We start from the raw sequence: 23,488 nt of genomic DNA, 5'->3' as shown, positions 1-23,488 counted from the left end.
TAAACAGTTTGGGAAATAGAATGTATAGTATTGATCCAGACCTGTGGGGGGAAGAAATAAGCCAAAGGCCGGCAATACAGCTCCTAAAATGCATGGCAGGGGTTTAATGGAAAAGTACCGAAATAATACCTAAACCAGCCAAAAGCTCTGGGAAGTTTACTACATGGCACCCACAGTTACTGAGCAATGGGGGAAAAAAATGGAAGTTTTCCAGATCACACAGTTGCCTAGGCAACCAAGGACAAATCACTGAACACTGGGCATGGGAACAAGTCCTTTTTATAGCATTCTGCTGTCACCACTTATTGAATTAGATTCATGTCTTATCGGGAAAAAAAATCCTCACATTCAGAGTTTACAGAATTATTTACAAAATGAAGTGTCATACTAAACTTATCAAAGCCATATCAATATCTAACAAAAAATGTTTTTATTCAGATGTCATATATTTAGTAAAAATGAACTGTCATACTGGCATTTCCCACTGTTCGATCATACAAGTTCAACTGATTTACTATATGCATCAGTTTATGGTCGGCACAAAACACAAGTTACTTCTCTGAAGTATTACTTCTGCCATGAGTATTTGAAGTACTCAGAAAAGATTGTACAAAGTTGTACAGTCTAGTTGAATATGGGACAAAATTTTCTTTGTAAGTGATTGTGGTCTTAAATCGGGATCCTTTCTGCTGGTTTTCTTCAATAGAAGATTCAGATGCAATCGTCATGGAGGGTTGTTCTTTGACAGCTGTTAAAATAAAAATATATCAATGACTAGTTCTCAAGATTTATCTCATGGGTACAAAACAAATAACTATATTACTTCTGTAGTTATTTTATTTTGCTTTAACTAGACCTGTCCAACTGACCAAATTTCCATTTAGAGCAGAAACCTAAGCAGAAAAAAAAATGAAGACATGCATTACAATACTGCAGGCAGTTTCCTGGGCCAGGGAACAAGGGAGCACTACAATTTTCTGTCTGCTCCAACCCAATGTGCACTGTACCAAGTCAGCCTCAATAAAGAAACAAATGCAGCTCAAGTATTACCAGAGATAGCCAAAGGTTTGCCTAAGCAATAGCCACTGCTGTATTCCTAAGGTATGGCAATATCATGGCTGGTTATCCCACATTCCAATGGGATTAGACAGAAGGACATCTCATCTCCATCTGGCTGACTCCTTCGGCATACAGTCTGCTACTCAAACTGGGGTCACAAGTATCACAGTCATGGTGGTTCCATCTGCTGCATCAACACAGTTAGTGGTCAGTTGAACTCTTACATCAAAAAATAACTAGAATACAAAAAGTTAACTTGGAGAATCAGTAATGTGTTTGGCATATTATGACAACTGTGTATTTGTAACTGTGTTTACATCCAAAGACGAGCTTTATATTATCCTATATAAATATGCAATAGCCAGCACCACATACAGTAGTACAAAGCCTTCACGTGATTTCAGAAAACAGAAATTTTAAAATAATGCCATTAAGAATTTGTGCCTTAATTGCCTTCCCTTGTGCTAAAAAGAGAAATACTTGAGCTAATCTACCAGTTTAACCTTTCAGTTAACTGCATTTATCCTTTTAATCCCATCAAATGTTCCTTGCCATTTAGCCAAATATTTTCTCTATTTTAGAGAGCACTATCTGATCTCATGAGATGAATTCTCCAAGTTGAACATTCTTATTATACATGTGTTGTTGCATTTCTTAAACCTTCTGCACGTGCTCCTTTACTATGCCCACAACTTGCTTTAGCCAGACTCGTAAACTGTTGTTTACTATTTCACTTTTAAACGGTGTCCTCTTTCCTCCAAGAGTTCAAATTTAGTAAACCAAGATGAAACCCATGGCATCTCTCTTATTGCAAACTGCAAACACAGCAATATCTGGTCTCAGTTCTTAGCATCTGCCTCAGTAACATTATTTCTTGGGGATTCCAGTGCTTTATCAAACCTCCATAGAAATTCATCAGTCTGCCAGTGCTGGACAGAAATGTTTAACTGTTAAGCACTGGCGTAAATGATGCAGAGCTCTTTACATAAAGGGATAGAAACCCTTTTTTTTTTTTTTTTTTCCGCAAGTAGCTGTTCAGGAATAACCACTCTGGAAAATAGTTACCAGTTCTCTGGCAACAGCTCTAGCATGTGCCTTGCACAGTGGCAGAGCTTTTAGAAAATTTGTACCACAATCTATTTATTACCCGATATCCATTGCCTGGTTTTACTAGTGTACCTACAATGTCTATAGCAATGTGCTCAAATATACCTCTGTAACAGGCATTGGAATCAGTGGAGTGTTAAACCAAGGATGGGATGCAGTTTTCTGACATTCTGGAAAGAAAACAAAATACATTTTTCTCTCTCTAATTATACCTGGGCCAGCAAGATTTGCTACCACTGTTGCCTTAGTTTTATCCAGCCCAATGAGACCTCCTAACATTTGACCAATAGCATCATAACCACTGTTCTACAAGGTTTTAGGACTAACAAATGATGCAGAAAGTTTTCCATGTCCTTGGTTACTCAACAGAAAAGGTAATCTTTTAATTCAAAATAGGGGTAAGATGAAATGGAACATCTGATGTTCATCGTGTTTCACTGGTGCAGTCCTAACCAATGGGTTATCTGGCTCCCGGTAGCCCTCGATCGGCCAGAATGCCAAAGATAAGTAATAACGACTTCGGCTGTAGTCGGTTGTAAAGGACGTCAGGGCGTCCGATACAAAAGGAGGCAGCCGACGTCACTTCCTCAGTCTTCCTTGCCACAGAGCCTGAAGCAGAAGCATTTCTTGCACGAGTGCCGGTCAGCAATTTACCTTTATTGTTTCCGACTACACAGTTGAGTCAACTACAGCTAAGTACACCATTGGGATCCTCTTTTCTTGCCTTAACGAATGTCAGAAAAGGTTAATAATTGTCTTACCTGTGGAAAGCAGATTCCCCATAGAGATTTTCATTCCTATTGTATTATTTGTTTAGGCCTTGACCACAACGTCCCTAATTGTGATCTCTGTGCTTCCTTTAATCCGCGTACTATTTGTCGTCAGGCCAAGCTTTTAGCTAAGCATTTTGGAGTTTGGCCTAAGTTTGTCGGTATGGCGTCCGCTGGTCTTCAGGCTTCGGATATCTCCAAGAAACGGAAGGATAAAGGACCGCAACAGGCTCCCAAAGGTCAAGTCCTCGGATGATGTTAAGTTGGTAGTCATGTGGTAGCCAGTGAGGCACCCTTGCAGCCCGCAGATTTTCAACCGCAGGCCCCGGTTGAGACCATTACAGAGGCCCCCAGGCCTCCGGCTTCCATTTTGCCTTCTGACCTTCTGCCTGTTGCCTCTTCAGCTGGATCCGGAGCCATGAAGCCTACTCCGGTGTCCGACACCTCCGTTCTTCGTTCAGACAGCAAACTCATACCGACGACTTAGGCTGCAACTTTGGCGGTTGCCAGGCCTCCCGAGTCCTTTAGACTTGCAGGTAAATCTTCCAGTCGTAAGCCTGTGAAGAAGCAGGCTCCAGTTTCCTCTCGTTCCCCTCATTCTCAAATGGTTAAAATGGCTGATGAGCTTTTGACTCTTATTAGGGGTTCACAACCTCCTCCTTCGAAAAGAAGTAGGGATGTCTCTCCTGAGGCTTTGTCCTTTTCAGGTTCTGATACTTCCAGCATTTCTGTTGATGAAGAGGAAGTTTCTCAAGCTTTCTCTCCTTTTGAGGATTCAAGACGCAGAGGAGTCCATCCCTTCTGCTTCTCCTCCAGAAGATTTCTCTTTTGGTGATACTTTAAATACTCTCAGGGAATATTTTAAATGGGAAAGTCAGGATTATCCCCTTTCTAAGAAAAGGATTAGGGAGATTTTGGATTTGCCTCAGCATAAGCCACTGGCTATTCCACCTGTGTTGGAAGTGGTTGATGATGTTTTTCTGGAAAATTCCTCGACTCCAAATTCGGTTTCTCCTGCTCCCAGGAAACCTGACAGGTACTAGAAAGTCCCCGATTCTCATTGGTTTCTTTTCAGGAATATGTTGGCTGATCCAGAGGTTATTTCTCAAGGCCCAAAAGGAGTTAAGGCCACTGTTACTAAAAATCCTGTTCCTTCTGACAGGGAAACTAGGAACCTAGATAGGTGGGATAAAAGGGTTTATACCTCTGCCACTCTTGCTATTAGGTCTACTAATTGTCTTTTTCATATGCTGAAGTACCAGCAGCACACCTTGGAAGCTATTAAGTCTAGGAAAGCAAGTGTGCCTCAGTTGGTGGAGAGTAAGGATATGCAGGATTTGCTGAATTCTGCCAGTCTTGTCAAACATTCATTACATTGTAGTGTTGACATGAAGCCTCCTGTAGGGCTATGGCTACTGTTATTAGAAGGCACGTTTGGCTCAAGGAGCAGCCCCTACAAGAGCCTGTCAAGACTAAGCTTTTAGATGCACCTTTGCATAAGGACAGTCTTTTTGGCAGCAAAGCAGAGGAAGTGCTCAAAAAGATGGAAGACAAGGCCAAGTCTATGCAGACAGTTTTGCAAGTTCAGTCTCCTCGCTTTAGCAGGAATTACCATTCTAAGAGTTGGACGTTCCCAGATACCAGCAGACAGAGCCGTTCTAGGACTAGAGGTGACTACCCCTCAAAGTACTAAGCGTTGGCAGGCTTCCTCTTCCAAGGCGGGAAGTTCTAAGCCTGCATCTCAATCTAAACATTCTCAATGACTCTATCCAACTTCTGCCTGTTCTTGACTGCACGGTGTCTCCTTTAGGGGGAAGGTTGGCCTTTTCACAAATGTCTGGGCCAGCATCACAGACGACATATGGGTACTCACAAAGTACAGTTGTGTACACTTACTATAAATGTAGATGTTAGAGTGTATTCACTGTTGCAGTCATCACATTTGGGTTATCTGCTTGCAGTAGCCCTCAGTTGGCCTGATTATCAAAGTCTTGGGTCCTGCGTCGGTTGCTGTCTCATCTTCCATGACATCAGGTAGTCAGGGGTATAAAGCATGCAGCCGATGCCATTACATCACTTTTTTCTTGCCCCAGATGTCAGGTGCCCCCATAATGGGAAGCAATTATATATACTAGGTTACATCTCCAACAAAAAAGCAAATACACCAAAAAGCTTTAAGCATAGTAAACAAGAATAGAGGTATAGCCAAAAGAAGTCAGGGGGCTGGAGGGAGGGTAACATGGACTGCAACAGTGAATACACTCGAACATCTACATTTATGGTAAGTGTACACAACTGTACTATGTTCTTCGTGTTTCACTGTTGCAGTCATCACATTTGGGTAGCTTCCCAAAGCTAAGTATGGGAGGAGGAAATAACATTAAGTCCAACTATAAGGCCCTGCAAGACTGCAGTGGCAAAGCCAGCTCTGGATTTAGATAACATTGGCAAATGGTAATGTTTGGTGAAGGTATGTACAGAACTCCAGGTAGCAGCTTCTAGGATGTCCCTGGTAGGGACACCTCTGAGGAAGGCTGTAGAGGTAGATGCAGCCCTGGTTGAATGTGGTCTTATCCCCTGAGGGGTAGGTTTTCCATGGTGCTTATAGCAGAAATGAATGCAATGGCCTATCCATTTAGAGATGGCTTGCTTTGAAATGGCCTTCCCCTCTGCCCCTGCAGCAAATGCAACCAGCAGCTGTTCAGATTTCCTGAGAGGCTCAAGTCCTGTCCAAGTAAAATCTAAGTTGTCTGTATACATCCAAGGAGTGCAGTATTCGTTCCCCTTTGTTCTGTGGATTAGAAAAGAAGGTTGGCAAATTAATGGACTGATTAAGAGCCACACTGGATACCACCTTGGGCATGAAGGAGGGATCTGTCCTGAGGGACACCCTGTCCGCATGAAAGATGATGCCTGTAATTCAGACACCATTCTTGCTGAAGTGATGGCCAAAAGGAAGGCTGTTTTCCAGGAAAGGAATTTCAACTCTGCATTTGCAGCTGGCTCAAAGGGAGGTAGAGTGAGTTTTTCCAATACAAAAAGTTAAGGTCCCAGGCTGGAGTAGGGGCTCTCCTGGGTGGTCTTAAGTTTTTGGCCCCTCCAAGGAACTGCTTCAGCAGTGGATGAGAGAAGAGGAGTGGTTCTGTGTTGTAATGAGCTGAAATTGCTGAGGCATGAATTCTGATGGAGGAAAAGGAAAAGGCCCTTGTGAAGCACCTCAGTTAAGTATTGAAGAATCTGAGGTAAACTGGGCGCTGCTGTGCCCATCCCCTGAGTTTGGTTCCAGGAACAGAATCTTTTCCATTTTTCAGGATAAGATTTTCTAGTACTAGGCCTCCTTGCCTCCAGAATGACATCCAACACTTGCTTACTGAGAGATGGTAACAGAGAGATCAGGTAATTAGCCAGGCTGCCAGGTTCAGGGTTTGAAGCTGAGGGTGCAGAATCTGTCCCTCCTGCTGGGACAGCAGGGCAGGGGTCTGAGGCAGGTGCCAGCAGTGACACACTGTGCAAAAGGGGGTACCAGTGTGGGCGAGGCCAGTCTGGTGCAATTAGTATCATCCTTGGTTTGTCCTGTTTGATCTTTAGTAGTACCTTGAAGAGGAGAGGCAGAGGTGGAAAGGCATAAACGGATAGCTTTTCCAGGTTAAGGACAGGGCATCCACTTTCCAAGCTTGTTTGTGGGGAGTCCTTGTGCAGAATTTGTCCAATTGGTAGTTCTGGGGTGAGGCAAACAGGTCCATCTCTGGGCTACCCCATTTGTTTCTCAACATGTTGAATATCTTTGGTTCCAGTTTCCACGTGTGTGGGTCCATGAGATTTCTGCTTAGTTCATCTGCCAGTGTATTTAGATTTCCTGGCAGGAATTGAGCCTGTATGTGCACTTGGTAACTCAAGGCTGTGTTCCTCAGAGCCATGGCTAGTCTGCAGAGAGGGCATGAGTGGGTTCCCCGCTGCTTGTTTATGTACCACATAACAGTGGTGTTGTCCGTCTTTACCATTAATTGTCCTGGAAGAATGTGGTCCTTGAAGGCTGTTAGAGCATTCTGTACAGCTAACATTTCTTTTTGACTGATATGCAGGTGCATTTGACTTGGGTTCCATTTGTCATGAATGCACTTCCCTGCCAAGTGAGCCCCCCATGCATAGTCTGATGCATCTGTTAGTGTTTGTGCGGCAGGGGGTAGAGTGAATGGCAGTCCCTTGTTTTGGTGGCACGCCTCTGCCCACTAAAGAAAGTATCTGTAGGCAAGGTATGATAGGAATCATTGCTTCTAGATCCTGAGAATGTTGACACCATAGGCTTTTCAGATACCATTGTAGTTTCCTCATATGCAGTCTTGCATATGGAATTAGAATGCAGGAGGCCATGAACCCCAGGGCTTGCAGTATTTTCCTTGCAGACACCTGGGTCTTTGTGGTCAGTAGTTTGAAGTAGGCTGTCAAATGAACTTGTGCTCTGGCGCGATGAAAGCCATCTGGGAAGTTGTGTTCAAGCTTGCTCCCAGGAATATAATTTGTTGGCAGGGTACAAGATGTGATTTCTTTTCATTTATGGTGTATCCCAGAGAAGTTAGCAATTTTTGTACAAACGCCAGATGATTCAATAGTATGTCCTGGCTTTCTGCCTGAATTAGATAATCGTCCAGGTATGGGTATATTTGAATATTTCTTTGCCTGCAAAATGCTATGACAGGAGCTAGGCACTTTGTGAATACCCTGGGCGCAGTAGATAAGCCAAAGGGCAGTGCAGAGAACTGATAGTGCATATAGCCTGCTTTGAAGCATAGGTATCTTCTGCAAGATTCCCTGATTGGGATGTGCATGTAGGCTTCCTTTAAATCCTGTGTTGCCAACCAGGCATCCTTGCTTATCATAGGAAGCAACTGGTGAAGAGTTAGCATCTTGAATTATGGGATCACCAAAAATGTGTTTAGGATAGAGAGGTCCAGGATAGGACGCCAGGAGTTGTCTTTTCTGGGTACCAAGAAAAGTCTTTAGTAGAAACCTTGTCCCTTTTCCTCTTCTGGTACAGTTTGAATAGCCCTGATACTTAAGAGAGAGACAACTTGCTTTTGAGCCTCTGCCCACTGATTTGGGGGTAGATCTGGCCAACCATTTGGGGGTTGATAAGGTGTGGAAGTGGAATCTTTACCCTTGGGAAACTATATTTAAAACCCATTTGTCCTGGGTAATGAGTTCCCAATTTTTTTGTCTGCAGGGCAATTTTTCCCCCTAAAGGAGCAGTCAGTTGGGAAGGGCTTGGAAGTTTTAAGTTAAGTCATTGAAACAGTTTACCATAGGGGGGAGTCTTACTACTCCCTGCTTTGGAAGTGGGAGCCCCCCACTGTTTAGTCCTGTGAGTACCTTGGGACTGAAGCCTGGGAGCTCTGCTGGTTCTGGGTTTGGACTGAAGACCTGGAAGAGGCAGGAAAGGACCAATTCTTAGAGGGCCAATGCCTACTAAATCTGGGAGGCTGTACTTGCAGGAAATCTTTAAAAGTTTGCATAGATTTAGCTTTTTCCTCCATCTTTTTAAGTACTTCTTCTGCTTTGTTGCCAAACAGGCAGTCCTGGTTTAATGGAGCATCCAGCAATTTAGCTTTAACATGATCTGGCAAAGATTGCTCCTTAAGCCAAACATGCCTTCTAAGAACAAACCCACTGACAGCAGGCCTGCAAGATGCCTCTAGTGAATCAAAACCACATTGCACAGTATGTTTTCTAACTTGTTCAGCAGAATGCATTAAATCCTTTAAATCTTTTATTTTCAACACAGTCAGGAATCTACATAATTTTCTGTTTAATCAAGCCAATAATATGCTGCTGATACTTTAACATATGAAACTGGCAGTTTAAAGCCCTAATGGCCAAGGCTGCAGAAGTGTATACCTTCTTACCCCATCTATCCAGCACCCTGAAATCTCTATCAGAGGGGGTAGGATTTTTGGCAATAGTAGCCTTAATGCCCTTGGGTCCCTGTGAAATGATCTCAGGATCCGCAGTAGGATTTTTAAAGAGGAACTTGTGAGAGTCAGGGACCCTGTAATATCTATCTGGTTTTCTGGGAGCAGGAGGTAAAGAGTCAGGGGCCAAGCTAGACTCCGAAAAGGCATCATCAACAATATCCAGTACAGGGGGGATATCTAAAGGACTGTGTTGGGACAGGAGTAAGAAATCCCTAAGCCTCTTTTTAGAGTCAGAGTAATCCTGGCTTCCCCAGTGAAAATGCTCCCTAAGAGTATGCAAGGTTTCACCAAAAAGAGAAATCCTCTGGGAGGGGAAGCAGAGGGAATGGAGTCCTCTGCATCAGAATCCTCAAAGGTAGATAAGGGTACATCCTGGTCATCAGAGGAAACAGAAATTTCAGAATCCTGATCAGAAGAATCATACACAAATTCAGACCTAGGTCTCAGAGAGGGAAGGTTGGCTTCCCCCGATTAAACTAATAAGGTCTTCAGCCATTCTTAACATTTGTTTTTTAGGCATAGAGGCCTGACCATGCGGTCTGAGAGTTGGTTTTCTAGGCATGGATCGAGTTTTAGGCCTTGAAGAAGAAGATGGCATTGGTTTAATATGCAAGTTAGGAGGGCTGAATACACCCTCAGAAGCCGGTGCCTGCACAGCGGCTCCGGACCTATCCAAGGTAGAGACATCCGCAGGTTCCACAGTTGAAGCATCTTTCGGCATACCAGACTCTGAATGGGTCTCAATAGAGTCCTATGAATCTGAAGTAGCGGGCATCAGGGGCTGCGAAAGCACCTCAAAGTACCAGCAGACTGGCGACTAGCTTAGGAGAATCGTCGGCAGCTTTGGACCTATGCGGTCTGTCTCTGTGTCTATCTTTGTGTTTTTTCGGAATGTTGGTAGTTGGGTGGCTTACCGAAGCCATATCTGGGTAATTGAACAGAGTACCAAAATATTTAGAAGCGTAAATATACAGACGACGAATAGTTCGTTATTTAAATAAGGCACAAAACCGACAGCGAGGTACGTCATGGTCAGGGTCTAGGCAAGGAATACAGTACGAATGAAAATCTTTATTAGATATTTGCTTTCCACAAGGAATAAAATTATTGACTTTTACTGACATTGGTTTAGAGCAAGAAAAAGTTTCCCCAATGGGGTACTTAGCTTAGTTGAAGACTTCGGATCTGAAACTCGAAAACGAAAATTTAAGGAGTCAGCCGACCGGCACTTGTGAACTGCTTCTGCTTTGGGCACCACACGGCAAGAAAGACTGATGTAATGGCATCGGCTGCATGGTTTATACCCCTGACTACCTGACGTCATGGAAGATGAGATCGCAACCAACGCAAGACCCAAGGCTTTGATAATCAGGCCGACTGAGGGCTACTGCAAGCAGATAACCCAAATATGATGACTGCATCAGTGAAACACAAAGAACATCTGTATCCCTAGGTCACAAGTTTTCTTTCCAATCCTTTCCAGTACCCAAAGGATTCCTGGATGCTCCTCCAAACCAAAGGGCAGAAGTAGAAAAGCAAATTTTGTCTCGGTTACATCTGGGAGCAATAGAATCAGCTCCTGCTCAGCAGGTAGGCCAGGGTTTCTATTCCAGACTTTTCCTAGTTCCAAAAACAGAAGGCACCTGGCATCCTATCCTTGATCTATCCATCCTGAACTCGTTCTTGATAATTCCAAAGTTCAAAATGCTCACTCTGCATCAGTTGCTGCCAATGTTAGAAAGGATTCCTGGCTGGTAACGTTGGATCTCAAAGAAGCTTATCTGCACATCCCTATCAGGGAAAGTTGCAGGCAATACTTTCGTTTCAGGGTGGGCAAGCAACATTATTCTCTGCGCTGCCCTTTGGCTTACCTACTGCTCCCAGAGTTTTCACAAAGTGTCTGGCTCCAGTCATTGCTTTTTGCAGGCAGAAGAAAATTCAGATTTATCCATTCTTGGACGACTGTCTAAATTCTCAGGAAGTTGTTAAAGGATCTAGAATTTGTAAAGACTCTTCTCTCTTCCCTGGGTTATACTCTCAACATGGAAAAATCAAAAAATGGTGCCATCCAAAGAGATAACATTCCTGGGAGCGAGTCTGAACACAGCCGCCCAGATGATGTATATCTCACCCAGGAGAAGCTGACAACTCTTTCAGTTACTTCAAGGACTTGGCAAGCCTGTCCCAGCTCCCTGCAAGGAAATAGCTGCAAGCACTGGAATTCATGGCCTCTTGCATTCTCATGATTCCATATGCAAGACTGCACATGAGGAAATTGCAATGGTACCTCAAGAACATTTGGTGTCAACACACACAGGACCTCGATGTGATAATTCCTCTGCTTCCATGTCTGCAGACAGAGTTCCTATGGTGGGCAAAAGCCTGTCTACAGAACAAAGGCATACCTTTTCGCCCACCCCTGGCCACTCAAGTTCTTACCACAGACGCATCGGACTACGCCTGGGGAGCTCACCTGGATGGCAGATGCATACAGGGAAGTTGGAATGCCCAGCAGATGCACCTGCACATAAATTTAAAGGAGCTGATGGCAGTCCAGCAGACCTTAGTAGCCTTCAAATATGTTCTTTCGCCAGGGACCCTGCTTGTCAGGAAAGACAACACCGCAGTCATGTGGTACATCAACAAGCAGGGAGGGACTCATTCTTACCTCCTGTGCAGACACAGCATGTGTCTTTGGTCCATAGCGGCATCCCTGGGCCTGCATCTTCTAGCTCAGTTTCTTCCAGGAAGGCTCAATGTTTTGGCAGACCAGTTGAGCAGACAGACCCTGGATTCTCATTAGTGGCAGCTGAACAGAGCAGTTTTTCCCAGCATCATTCAAAGTTGGGGCACGCCTCAAGTATATCTTTTCTCCTCTCCAGACAACCATCTTCTACCTCTTTTGCACCAGACAGCATCACAGCAGTGCCTGGAAAGTGGATGCTCTGTCCTTCCCTTGGACGCTGTTGTTAGTTTATGCTTTCCCTTCTCTTCCTCTTCTTCCCAGAGTATTATTGAAGATCAGGGACGAATGACCAAGGACTATTCTCATAGCTCCAGACTGGCCCAGGCAACATTGGTATCCACTGCTTCGCAGTCTCTCCCAATTTCCTCCTTGGCATCTTCCTCTGAAGCCAGATCTTTTGGTTCAGGAAGGGGGAAACATTCTACATCCTCATCTTCAGTCTCTCCATTTGGCAGCATGGCTCATTGTATGACTCCATCCTTTTCTTCTTCCCTTTCCCAGCAGGTGGTTGACGTGCTGAGGGAGGCCAGGAGGCCTAGCACTAGGAAGTCTTATACTGGCAAATGGGAAAGATTATCTCATTGGATGCAGGCTAGAGGGGAATCATCTTCTCAGTCTACCCTGCCTCTTATCCTGGAATATATGGCTGATTTGCTTTAGGGTGGTCTTTCTTTTTCCTCTATCAAGATCCATGCTTCAGCCACTTCTGCTCATTGTTCTTCTGAACAACCCATTTTCTCTCATCCTCTGATGAAGATTTTTCTCAGAGGTGCTTGCAACTTAAAACCTCCCAGAAGAGCACCTACTCCAGCCTGGGATCTTACTTTTGTTCTGGAGAAACTCACTCTTCCTCCTTTTGAGCCAGCTGCCACTGCAGATTTAAAGTTTCTCTCGTGGAAGACTGCCTTCCTTTTGGCTATAACTTCAGCAAGGAGGGTTTTGGAGCTGCAAGCTTTGATGGCTGTGGAGCCTTTTCTTATTTTCCATGCAGATAGGTTCTCTCTGAGAACCAACCCCTCCTTTATGCCTAAGGTGGTTTCTAGCCTGACTCTTAATCAGTCCATACACCTTCCTACCTTCTTTCCTAATCCTCGAAATAGAGGTGAAAGGATCCTACATTCTCTTGATGTGCACAGACAGCTCAGGTTTTACCTGGAAAGGACTAAAGACCTTCGGAAATCGGAACAGTTATTGGTCAGTTTTGCCCCTGGAGCCCAGGGCAAGGCTATTTCTAAGCAAACCATTTCTAAGTGGATTGCACATTGTATCACCTTTTGTTATTCCATTCATGGCAAGGTTCCTCCTCAAGGGGTTAGGACCCACTCAACTAGAGCAGCTTCCACTTCTGCAGCCTTTTTAAGTGATGTCCCTACTAAAGACATTTTGGAGACTGTCACATGGCCTTCTGTTCACACTTTCACAAAGCATTATAATTTGCCTTTGTTTTCTAGAGCCAGGGCAGGGTTTGCCACTGCTGTTCTGCAGGGCATTATCACCAGTCCTTGATTCTGTTGGTTCCTCCTCCCTTTTCTCTGGGCTTTGGTAATCAACCCATTGGTTAGGATGGCAACAGTGAAACACGAAGAACATAGTACAGTTGTGTACACTTACCATAAATGTAGATGTTAGAGTGTATTCACTGCTGCAGTCCTGCTTTCCCTCCCTCCTTCCCCCTTTTCTTTTTTCCTAAGGTACAGGCTAAATTTGGTTTAAGCCTCGTTTTCTGGGGGCTTCTGACTGTTATGGCAAGAAAGACTGAAGTGACATCAGCTGCCACCTTTTGTATCCGACGCCCTGACATCCTTTACAACCAACTACAGCCGACGTCATTATTACTTACTTTTGGTATTCTGGCCAATCGAGGGCTACCGGGAGCCGGATAACCCATTGGTTAGGACTGCAACAGTGAATACACTCGAACATCTACATTTATGGTAAATGTACACAACTGTACATTCACTATATTCCCCTACATTCTTGGTTACATTCTCACTTGCCTTACTTAATGTATCATCTTTCCAATGTGCATTTTTAAAGTTTATATGGACTACCTAAGTCCACTTGCTCAGTTACTTTCTTCACTAGCTTGTTTCAAGGAGGAAGGAACAGCTTCCTCTCCCGAAGACAGTGGTATATAGCAGCTCCATGTCTTCCCCTACATATGGTTGTTTTTTGACAAAAACCCTTTAAAATGTTCCCTTTTTCGTTAACTTTCTTTTATTAGCTTTCTATTCCGCTTGGACAGAAGTGGGTTTAGAACACTATCTTCTTACATACACCCTTTTAGTACTTACTACCACATCTACACTGAGGATTCTCACTTAAAATGTCATTCTTTTATTTTTATCTTCTTTGTTTCTATGCTAGCACTTCTGTAAGCCTCTGTGCAAGCATCTTTTGTTTACCGATTTTGACTTCAGAGCTTTTCATCAGTTCATCTTTAGTTTCTATTCTGACATCTCTTACAGTTCTGGGATTCTGTTGCTCCATCACTGGGGAAGGCTTCTAGTAAAACATGATCCTTTTTACCGTTTAACCCCAAACTCATTCTAGCAACTTTTGCATCTTCTATGCCAATTCCCTTCTCCCAGGTTTAATTCTGGACTTCTATACGAGTAACTCTACCCTGACCCCCACCATTTTTATACTGATCAGACATATCAAGCTGCTGCTTCGACCTCTTCTTTAAGTGCATCAGGCTGTTAGCGCAGTTTCAAGGATTCATTCTCCCACATTTAACACAGTGCTTTAAAATGCATGTTACAGAATAATTCGCTCTCTCACCATTAATGAGCATTACCTCCTTTTTGTGCCTCTTACTAATGTTATGCTTATATACCAGTGGACCTCTGACAAGGGTAATCATTCCTCCAGAGCTCAGAGTGCCTTGAGTGCATTTCAGTAGCTTGGCTTAGGCCAACTAGGCGGCCGCTTAGGGCGCCGTTCTAGCAGGGGCACTTTTTCAGTGTTTATTTGGTGTAGGTTGACCAGGATGGGGGCACTGGGTAGAGTAGTGGGGGGCACCGTGGAGCCCTTTTGCCTTTGACCTAAGGCCGCTCCAATGAGGACTCAAGTCAGACAGTCTAACAGCAGTCTTGTTACTTTACACATGGCTACTGTAGAATTACTAACATTTTAATTTTACTGTTACTATCATGTTTTAACTACAGTACTAAAATGATGCAGTGGTGGTGCTGCGGTAGCATTGTCGCCTCACAGTAAGATGCTGTCCGGTTCGATTCTCAGCTAGAGAGTCTTCTGCGTGGAGACATGCGTGAATGGGCGTACCTTAGTTGAAGGTTGTGCATCAGGGCTGGCAACTCTGCACGTAAAAATCAACTGCCAATCATTAGCGGACCGGAGTTCCACTGTGGCGACCCCTAACCGGGAAAAGCCAAAAGACACAACAACAACTAAAATGATGTTCAAGTCAAGCATTTGAGCTCATACAAGTCTGTCATCATTATAAGTTCAGTTATAATATGTTATGACCTGCACTTCAGATATTATCCCAGTCTTAGCCAACAGTTGTTTTTAAGTTTCTCATGATCAGTGTTATTGGTCCCTACCACATTCACATAGGTTAGATAAGTATTTTAGTGCATTCTGATCTGCCCAAGTTTTTGGGTGGCAAATCATTCAAATATCACCAAATATTACTCTACATCACCCCTTCTTGCTTAACTTCTTTCTGGCAGATACATTTCTTGGAGGAGATGTCCAGTTAGCCATTCCTACCAACTGCTGCAGGTGTACTAGCTTCTGATCAGCCCCCATATTGGAGTCCACTAGGGCTTTTAATAATTCCTCTATGGTTATAGGTAAAAATATACAGAAACACACAAAGAAACAGCAGAGAACAAGGGTCTTTCATAAGCACACCAGGTACAGTAACAAAATGTTGCTGGTTACAAAATACGCAGCTCAAATAGTTATGCACATGATAGCATAGGTGTGGCAACAAATGGTACACTGTCAGGCTCTTGGTCAAAACACCTACATTCTCCACACCAGTGTCAGTCTTAAGAACCACTGAAAGCCAAATTTATAAAAATATACATTTATATTATAACAAAGCAGAACTAAGAAAAAAACAGCAAACTCAACTTAGTGTTTATACAGTCTAAACAGTAACAAACTAGCCATCCTCAGGCTGCTAAAATGAAAACTCACAGCTGCAGACCTTGACAGGCCTTCACTTCTGCTTTACTAAAAACTGAAATATCTTCATCCGAGTTTATCTCAGGCTTCATCCAAAACGTGTCATAACACCTGCTCTAACCAATGATACACCTCCAGACAAGAAAACAGCATCCTGATTTTCCTTGAATAGGCAACCTCCTTTCATACAACACTAAGCAAACAACGCACTGTCCATTAAATAATTAGAAATGACTGCCTGTACAAAGTGCTGCGAGACTGTTACCAGCATAAGCCCCTTCACACATTTAAGACACATTCCACATTTTTCCATATACAGTAAACTCTGTTAACCAGAACTCAAGCAACCAGGGGGGGGGTCGAAGAAATACAGTACAATTTTACTTTGCCCCCCCCCCCCCACAGAAACATACGTTACATTTTTAGAGTTTTAGAGTTATAAAAAGGAAAACAGGAAAATATTTCCTCTCTCCCCAACCTAAGAACAAGTCAAACCAAACAAATAGTATTGGGTACAGTATTAGTCAGGCCTATTTTTAATAGTAACGCTCAAACTACCAGAAACTACAGTTATCTGGAATCTACCAATCCCCATGGCTGCCAGTTAACTGGGAGTTTACTGTACCAGATGCTACTATGCTCACACAAAAACACAGAGATTACACATACATAAACTATATTAGATGTGTACACACACACACACACACACACACACACACACACACACACACACACACACACACACACACACACACACACACGTTATGCACTTACAGTAACCTTAGACTTGAGCTGGCAATTCCATCCCCGTTAACCTATAAGTATTAGACCAGCAGGACCAAGACTGACTGGCATTCAAATCATTCACAGGATATGTGGTTTTTCCTACTTAACTATAATACTACACGAATCAGGACCCATTCCAGATGTCAATTAACCTGTGCTCGATTGGCGTGACTACTATAATGATACAAAAACATAATTACAAATTAGCACCTCGCAGGCCCATGGCTCATGGTCCATGGATTAGTACTAGGCTAATTGCCCTTGTGGGCCATTTTAAGCCTAGCCAATTATCCCATGTGAGAATCAAACCCTGTACCTTGTGTCTGCAAGGTAAACACCTTAACCATTATGCTAGCCTTATGAGTGGGTAGGGGGGTTGCTGATGAATCTGCATCTGTTAAAACAATTATTTTATGGTTCATGCATAACTTTTGTACCGGACACTGGAACGTCCATCTTCCACCTGCAAGACATAACCCAAAGCTTATCCTCCAGGGTGATTCCTCATGGAAACAAACCCCTACTGGCTGTAACTCTGCAGTGTGACCTGTAGTGTTTTGTGATGCACACACAGTTGCTGCACAAATGTCATCTAAACAATTCACTTCTGAAGAACAAAGTTTGGGTGGTTGCCACAGCTCGAATGGACTGAGCTTTAAGCTGAGTGGACAAATGTTTATTATATTTTAGATAACAGCACTTATGGCAGTTAGACAGTCATTTTGGCAGGTTCAGTTTGGAAACCTCTAAACCCCGTACCTTTCTGAAAAAGGAATACAAGAAGTTGGAAATCTTTTCTAAAGGATTTTGTTCTTTTAGATCAAACCCAAGCCATCAGAAAAATCCATGAAGTGCAATAAGTATTCAACCCTGCGGGAATAATCTGGAAATAAGGAAATTTATTAAATGTTTTAAATTATTGCCATGGGTAAGAATGAAGGATTCATTCTCATGCACACGCTATCTTTATGTACAAAAAAAAAAAAAAACATACACACAAAGTGGATTAACACAGTTTGTACCTCTGAAATTCATTGCAGTGGAAGTAATAGCTACCAGAGATTGAGTTTTCCAAGACACACATCATGCACCTGTTCAAAGAGAAGCACAGTTAACTTCCCCAGTACAAAGTAGAGTCCCCATGCAGGGAGAGGATTCTTGACAAAAGAATGTCAAAAAGAAAGGTTCCATTCAAGCTCAAATGTAGAAAGTACAGTTCTGTAAGTAAACTTACCACAACAGTAAGATGTTTTAATGATCATTGCTGCACTAGCCTTACCTATAAGAGTTACATCCTGCAAAGGATACAAAAGCCAGTCAGCTTCCAAAGCTTCAGAGCACCTTCCACCTGCCCAAATCATCAGTCATCTCAATCTGAGCTGACTAAAAAGACATGTTTGGGTGGAAAGCCTTTCAGAGATTTCATGCTAACAAATAGACAGGGAGGCCGAATCCTGAAAGGACAATGCAACGAACAAAAAATAAACATCCACACTCTCGTATAAATACACCAAAAATGAGGGGGATGGAAGGAACATCTACCGTTATGGTAAGTTTACTTATACAACTGTACTATGTTCATCATGCTGGAGAATGGTCCTAACAAAGCTTGACCTGGACCTAGAGAAGGAATCTAGCTTACTGTGCTTAAAGTACTTTTTTAAAGCACATACAGACAACCAAGTTGCAGCTTCCAGAACATTTCTAGAATCCAATCCTTTCCAAAATGCCATAGATGGAGACAAGGCCTTGGCAGAGTGGGCCTTGACCCTGAATGAAATAGATTTGTTGCTGCGAGTATAACAAAAGGCATTAGCCTTAGACAACCATTTGGTAATATAGTTCTGACAGGTTGTCCTTTCTCGCCTTCACATGAAATTAAAAATTGATCCAAAGATCTGAAAGATTTAGTTCTGTCAAGATAGTACCAGAGTTGTCTGTGGAAGTCCAAAGTACAGAGTTTCCTTTCTCCCTCATTTTTAGGTTCAGGAAAAAAAAAAGGGAGATTGGATAGCATGGCTTAAAGTAAACTCAAATACCACTTTAGGCATAAAAGGATTAGTTCTCAAAGAAACCCTGTCTGTGGAAAATGACACAGGTTGACTCACCATAAAAGCTTACAACCCAGATACTCTTCTTGCAGAGGTCAGAGCAATCGATAAAATTGTTTTCCATGTTATGAACCACAAGTTAGTCAAGTTAGCTGATTCAAACGGAGCAAGTATTAGCTTCTCAAATACAAAATTATGATCCCATGGAAGGGCCACTGGTTTTCCTGGACACCACTTATGGAAAACATCTTAAAAAAACATTATGACATGAGAATGCTTTAAAGGAAGAGGCTCCATGGGCAGGCATGCTGAAATGGCTAATAAATTAACCCTGATGAAGAGTAGTAACTCAAAACAATATTGTAAAATCAGAGAACAACTAGCCCTGAATGGGTGCTAGTTATGTTGTTGGCACCAACTAGAAAACCTTTTCCACTTACTAATATATGATTTTTTAGTAGCGGGCATTCTTGCCTACACTAGTACCTGCTCCACATCCTCAGTAAATTGTTGCCTTATGGAATTCAAGTCCCTATCATCCAGACTGTCAAATGAAGTTAATTGGGGTCAGCAGGTATCAAACACCCCCGTTGTTGAGTGAGCAGATACAGTTAGTGAGGAAGCTTGTGGTAATTGCCCCTAGCCATGTCCAAAAGAAGGTAGAACACTCTTGAATGGGCTACAAGGGAGTCACCACAATGATTTTCTGGGATTCCTTATGAATCTTCAGAAGTACTCTGGATATCACTGGAAAGGGTTGAAAAGCATACAAGAACAAAGCTATCAAAGGAAAAGAAAAGGCATCTGTCATCCAGCATGAATGGAGTCCGAGAGCAGAAACTTGCCAGCCAATTGTTCAAAGGAGGAGGCCAATAGGTCTGTCTGAGGAACTCCCCACAGATGGATAAAATCTTGGAAGCCCCCCCCCCCGATCTAGTTTCCATTCATGAGGGTCTGCCCTTGTCCCACTCAGCCTGTCTACCACACAGTTATGCTGTGATGAAATGAAGGATGCCTGTAAAGGAATCTGTGCTGTGAAGTTATATACCAAGCTAACATGGCTAAACTGCAAAAAAGGATATGACCAGTTTCCCCCTTTCTTGTTGATCCACCACATGACTGTGGTATTGTCTAACAACTTGAGATCCCAGGGACCACCGATGATTCAGGGAGTTGATGGCCTTGATCAGGGTAAACATCTGTTATATTTATGTGGTTGCATTTGTCCTTGATGTCCCACACTTTGCACTTATTTCCCTCCAGAAACTGTTCCCCAAGCAAAGTCTGAAGCATCTGTGCTGACTGACTGCTTTGAAACAGAGAGGGAGAAAGGAAGCATGGATTTAAGGATAGTTGCAGTCTCCACCAAGTGATTACTCTTCTGAAAACCCTAACACTGGGACTTGAAAAGACAAAGGATGCTGATGCTAGCACCAGAGTTCAGATACCACTGTATCTTTCTCATGTCAAGTCTTGCCAGGGGTATCATGAGAATTATCCATGCCATGAGACCTATGGTCCTGAGGTATTCCCTTGTAGTGACCAAAGTCTGAGTAGAAAACCTTAACAGATCTAAATACAGATCTATATTTTCCTGTGGAAGAAAATCTCTCTGAACTGAGGTGTCCAGCTGATACCTCAGGAACACAATCCAGTATGAAGAAGTCAAAAAAGACTTGAATGTTATCTTAGAATCACTTCTTGTGCAACATCTCTCACACAAGTGACAGATTCCTCATACTTTGAGAAATGTTCTGCAAAGACAAGCAAGTAGTCTAAACAGGAAAAAAATGTGGATTCCCTATATCTTGCAATACGCTACAACTGTAGCTAGACACTTTGTGAACAACCTTCATGCAGTTGATAGCTTAAAGGGTAAGGCAGAGGAAGTACAGTTGTGTAAAATCTTGCCATAACAACAGATATCCTTCTCTTCACTGTTGCAGTATTCCTTAAAGAAGGGATGTTCCAACCCGGGTAGCCTGTCCCTGGGCCTGTAAGATAAGCTTGAAAAAGATCTTATTCATAGGTTCATAAGTAGGTACTAGGCTATCAGCCCTAGGGCCCATACAAGCCTAGCCAAAAAATGTACCCTGGCTTTCACCACCCAAGAAAATTATTTTCCTGTGCCCCTGTCGTGCAGAGCCACAGAAGTGATCCCCGGGGTGAATTTCCCATTTCCCATCCAATCATCAAGATTTTTCTTGAAGAGTGCTAATGAGGAGCTCTGTTTGACATAGATAGGTAGTCTGTTCCAGAGTATGGGAAGTCTCTGGGACAGGAATCTATCCCTCCAGCATGTTCTGTTTATTGTGGTGACAAGGTTTAGGTCCCTAGAGCGTGTAGTTCGGAGGGATTGGGATTTCTTTAAGTGGAGCATGTCCAACAGCTCTGGGTTTGACATAGCTTTGTATGTTAGGCAGAGATCGCCCCTGAGTAGGCGATATGCAATGGAGTAAAGCTGTAGTTCTTTGAGACGGTCTGCATAGGGCATCTGTTTGAGGCCAGTAATCCTCTTTGTCAGGTATTTCTGTGGTCTTTCCAGTTGTTGATGTCTTGTGAGGTACATACCAAAAGGGGCGTTGTACTCTATAATGGGTCTAATGAGTGATGAGTAGAGGGGAACAATGACATCTTTTTTTTCTGGATGAGAATCCTTTTGTGATGAGATGAGCCACATAGAAGGATTTCCTGACCACTGTGGCAATGTGATTATCAAAGGAGAGACTACTGTCCACCTGTGTCCCAAGGTCTCATCACATTTTTGGCATTAAGTAGACTACCAGCTATGTGGTAGTTCGTGGGTACAGAGTTTTTACCAAAGGGAATGACAATACACATTTTGACATTGAGCTTCAGGCCATGGCTTTGACACCAGGTTATCTGTCTCAGTGAGGCCCTTTTGTAGTTTGTCCACATCGTTAGAAGACCTTCTGTGTTGGGCTGCACTTCAGAGAAGTAAATACCAAACACGAGAGGACTCAGGACTGAACCCTGTGCTACTCCACTTGTCACTGGTCTGATGTCGGATTTGAAATCCGCTACTTTCACAGTGTGGGTTCTGTCCATGAGCCAGTTGGCAACCCATCTTGTGACATAGGGATTTATACCTAGTTTAGTGAGCTTATCTATAATTCCAGAGTGGTGGATGGTGTTGAAAGCCTTGGCGAGGTCTAGTTAAGCTGTGTGAACCATTTTACCCTCATCTATGGCTTTGGTGACTGCTTCAAAGAAGTCAATCAGGTTTAGGAGACATGATCTGCCTTTTACAAATCCAAAACTGGGTAGGGTCCAGAGTTTAGAGATTACCAATGTCTTTGTTTAGGAGTTCCACGATGATACGTTCCATGGCCTTGCAGACCAGGCTCATCAGGCTAATGGGGCGGTAGTTCCCGGGGTCCGTCGTGGCTCCCCCTTTGTGGAGTGGGATAACCGTCACGGTGCGCCATTCAGTGGGTACAAAGCCTGAGGTGAGGCTATGACTGAACATGGTACTTAGGTAGGGTGCCAGTTCATTCTGTAGTTCATGTAGAACACAGCCTGGGATATTGTCAGGTCCCATGGACGCTGTGTTCTTGGTTTTGGAGAGTGTGTTTTTTTACCTGTGCAGCCGTGATTATAGGAACTTTGCATTCTTCCAGTATAGAGATGTGCCCTCTAGGGGGTGAGAGAGGGGTAAAGTTAGCACTGAACCCGTCTGCTAGGATGTTGGCAATATCAGTTGGTTCTGTATATTTTTAGTGCCATTGTGCTGTAACTCAGAGCAGATCTCAGGTGTTCCCATTTAGATTCGGGCCATACACCACATTTATGCTTCCCACACAGAATGCAGGGCATAAAAGGAACATACAGATGCCACTATACAGAACTAAATTGCCCGAGAAGAGAGCAATCATCACAGAACAAAAGTCCATGCACGTCCAGAAGGAAAAATGCAGAATAAGCAAGAGGGGTTGGAGGGAGGAAACAAATACTACAACGGTGAAGAGAAGGACATCTAGTGTTATGGCAAGATTTTACACAACTGTGCTATGTCCTTGTCCTTCTGTAGCATTACAGTATTCTTTAAAGAAGGGAGAGTAAAAAAAAAACTGGCGATATTGTACTTGAGGGCCTCACCAGATGTGCAGTAGCAAGCCCCGCCCAAAACCCACCCCTGTGATATGTCGTACATGAATATAAAAATAAGGCACCAGAAGTACTTCTTAAGTAAGGAAGCCACACAAATTGTTCCAAGAAAGGCTGTATGAGCGCTTTCGTTCCTTTAATTACTTTCAAACAAAATGGAACCTCATCAGATACAAAATAATACATCATTTCCCCTGTTTAAATATCTGTAAAGATCATGTGATTTACAACCATTAAAAATTCATCATCCTTTTAACACACTAATAAAAGTCATTATATTTAAACAATACAAACGCACATATTATTATTAAAAACCTACTACTTGGAACTTCCAAACCTACTATTTATGTAAGTTAATGTGCAATTCCCGCTGGTAATTGCCCCTAGCCATGTCCAAAAGAAGGTAGAACACTCTTGAATGGGCTACAAGGGAGTCACCACAATGATTTTCTGGGATTCCTTATGAATCTTCAGAAGTACTCTGGATATCACTGGAAAGGGTTGAAAAGCATACAGGAACAAAGCTATCAAAGGAAAAGAAAAGGCATCTGTCATCCAGGCCTGAATGGAGTCTTAGAGCAGAAACTTGCCAGCCAATTGTTCAAAGGAGGAGGCCAATAGGTCTGTCTGAGGAACTCCCCACAGATGGATAAAATCTTGGAAGCCCCCCCCCGATCTAGTTTCCATTCATGAGGGTCTGCCCTTGTCCCA

At 43.1% G+C, this 23,488-nt stretch overlaps 1 protein-coding gene across 1 annotated transcript in view; it reads right to left on the bottom strand.

Moving 5' to 3' along the window:
* Positions 1-407: 407 nt before the first annotated feature.
* The window catches only part of SMIM26 (small integral membrane protein 26), a 91,784-nt gene continuing 68,703 nt past the window's right edge, over positions 408-23,488 (bottom strand). The window contains exon 2 of the mRNA XM_044056991.1: positions 408-748. Within this exon, the coding sequence (XP_043912926.1) occupies positions 552-748 (197 nt within the window). The 3' untranslated portion in view covers positions 408-551. The remainder of the gene's footprint in view (positions 749-23,488) is intronic.

The sequence above is a fragment of the Protopterus annectens genome, chromosome 1.part2, assembly GCF_019279795.1.
Source record: "Protopterus annectens isolate FY-2018-M chromosome 1.part2, PAN1.0, whole genome shotgun sequence".
Lineage (NCBI taxonomy): Eukaryota > Metazoa > Chordata > Ceratodontiformes > Protopteridae > Protopterus > Protopterus annectens.
Note: the sequence above shows the minus strand (reverse complement) of the source record. Positions and strands in the feature narration are given on the sequence as shown.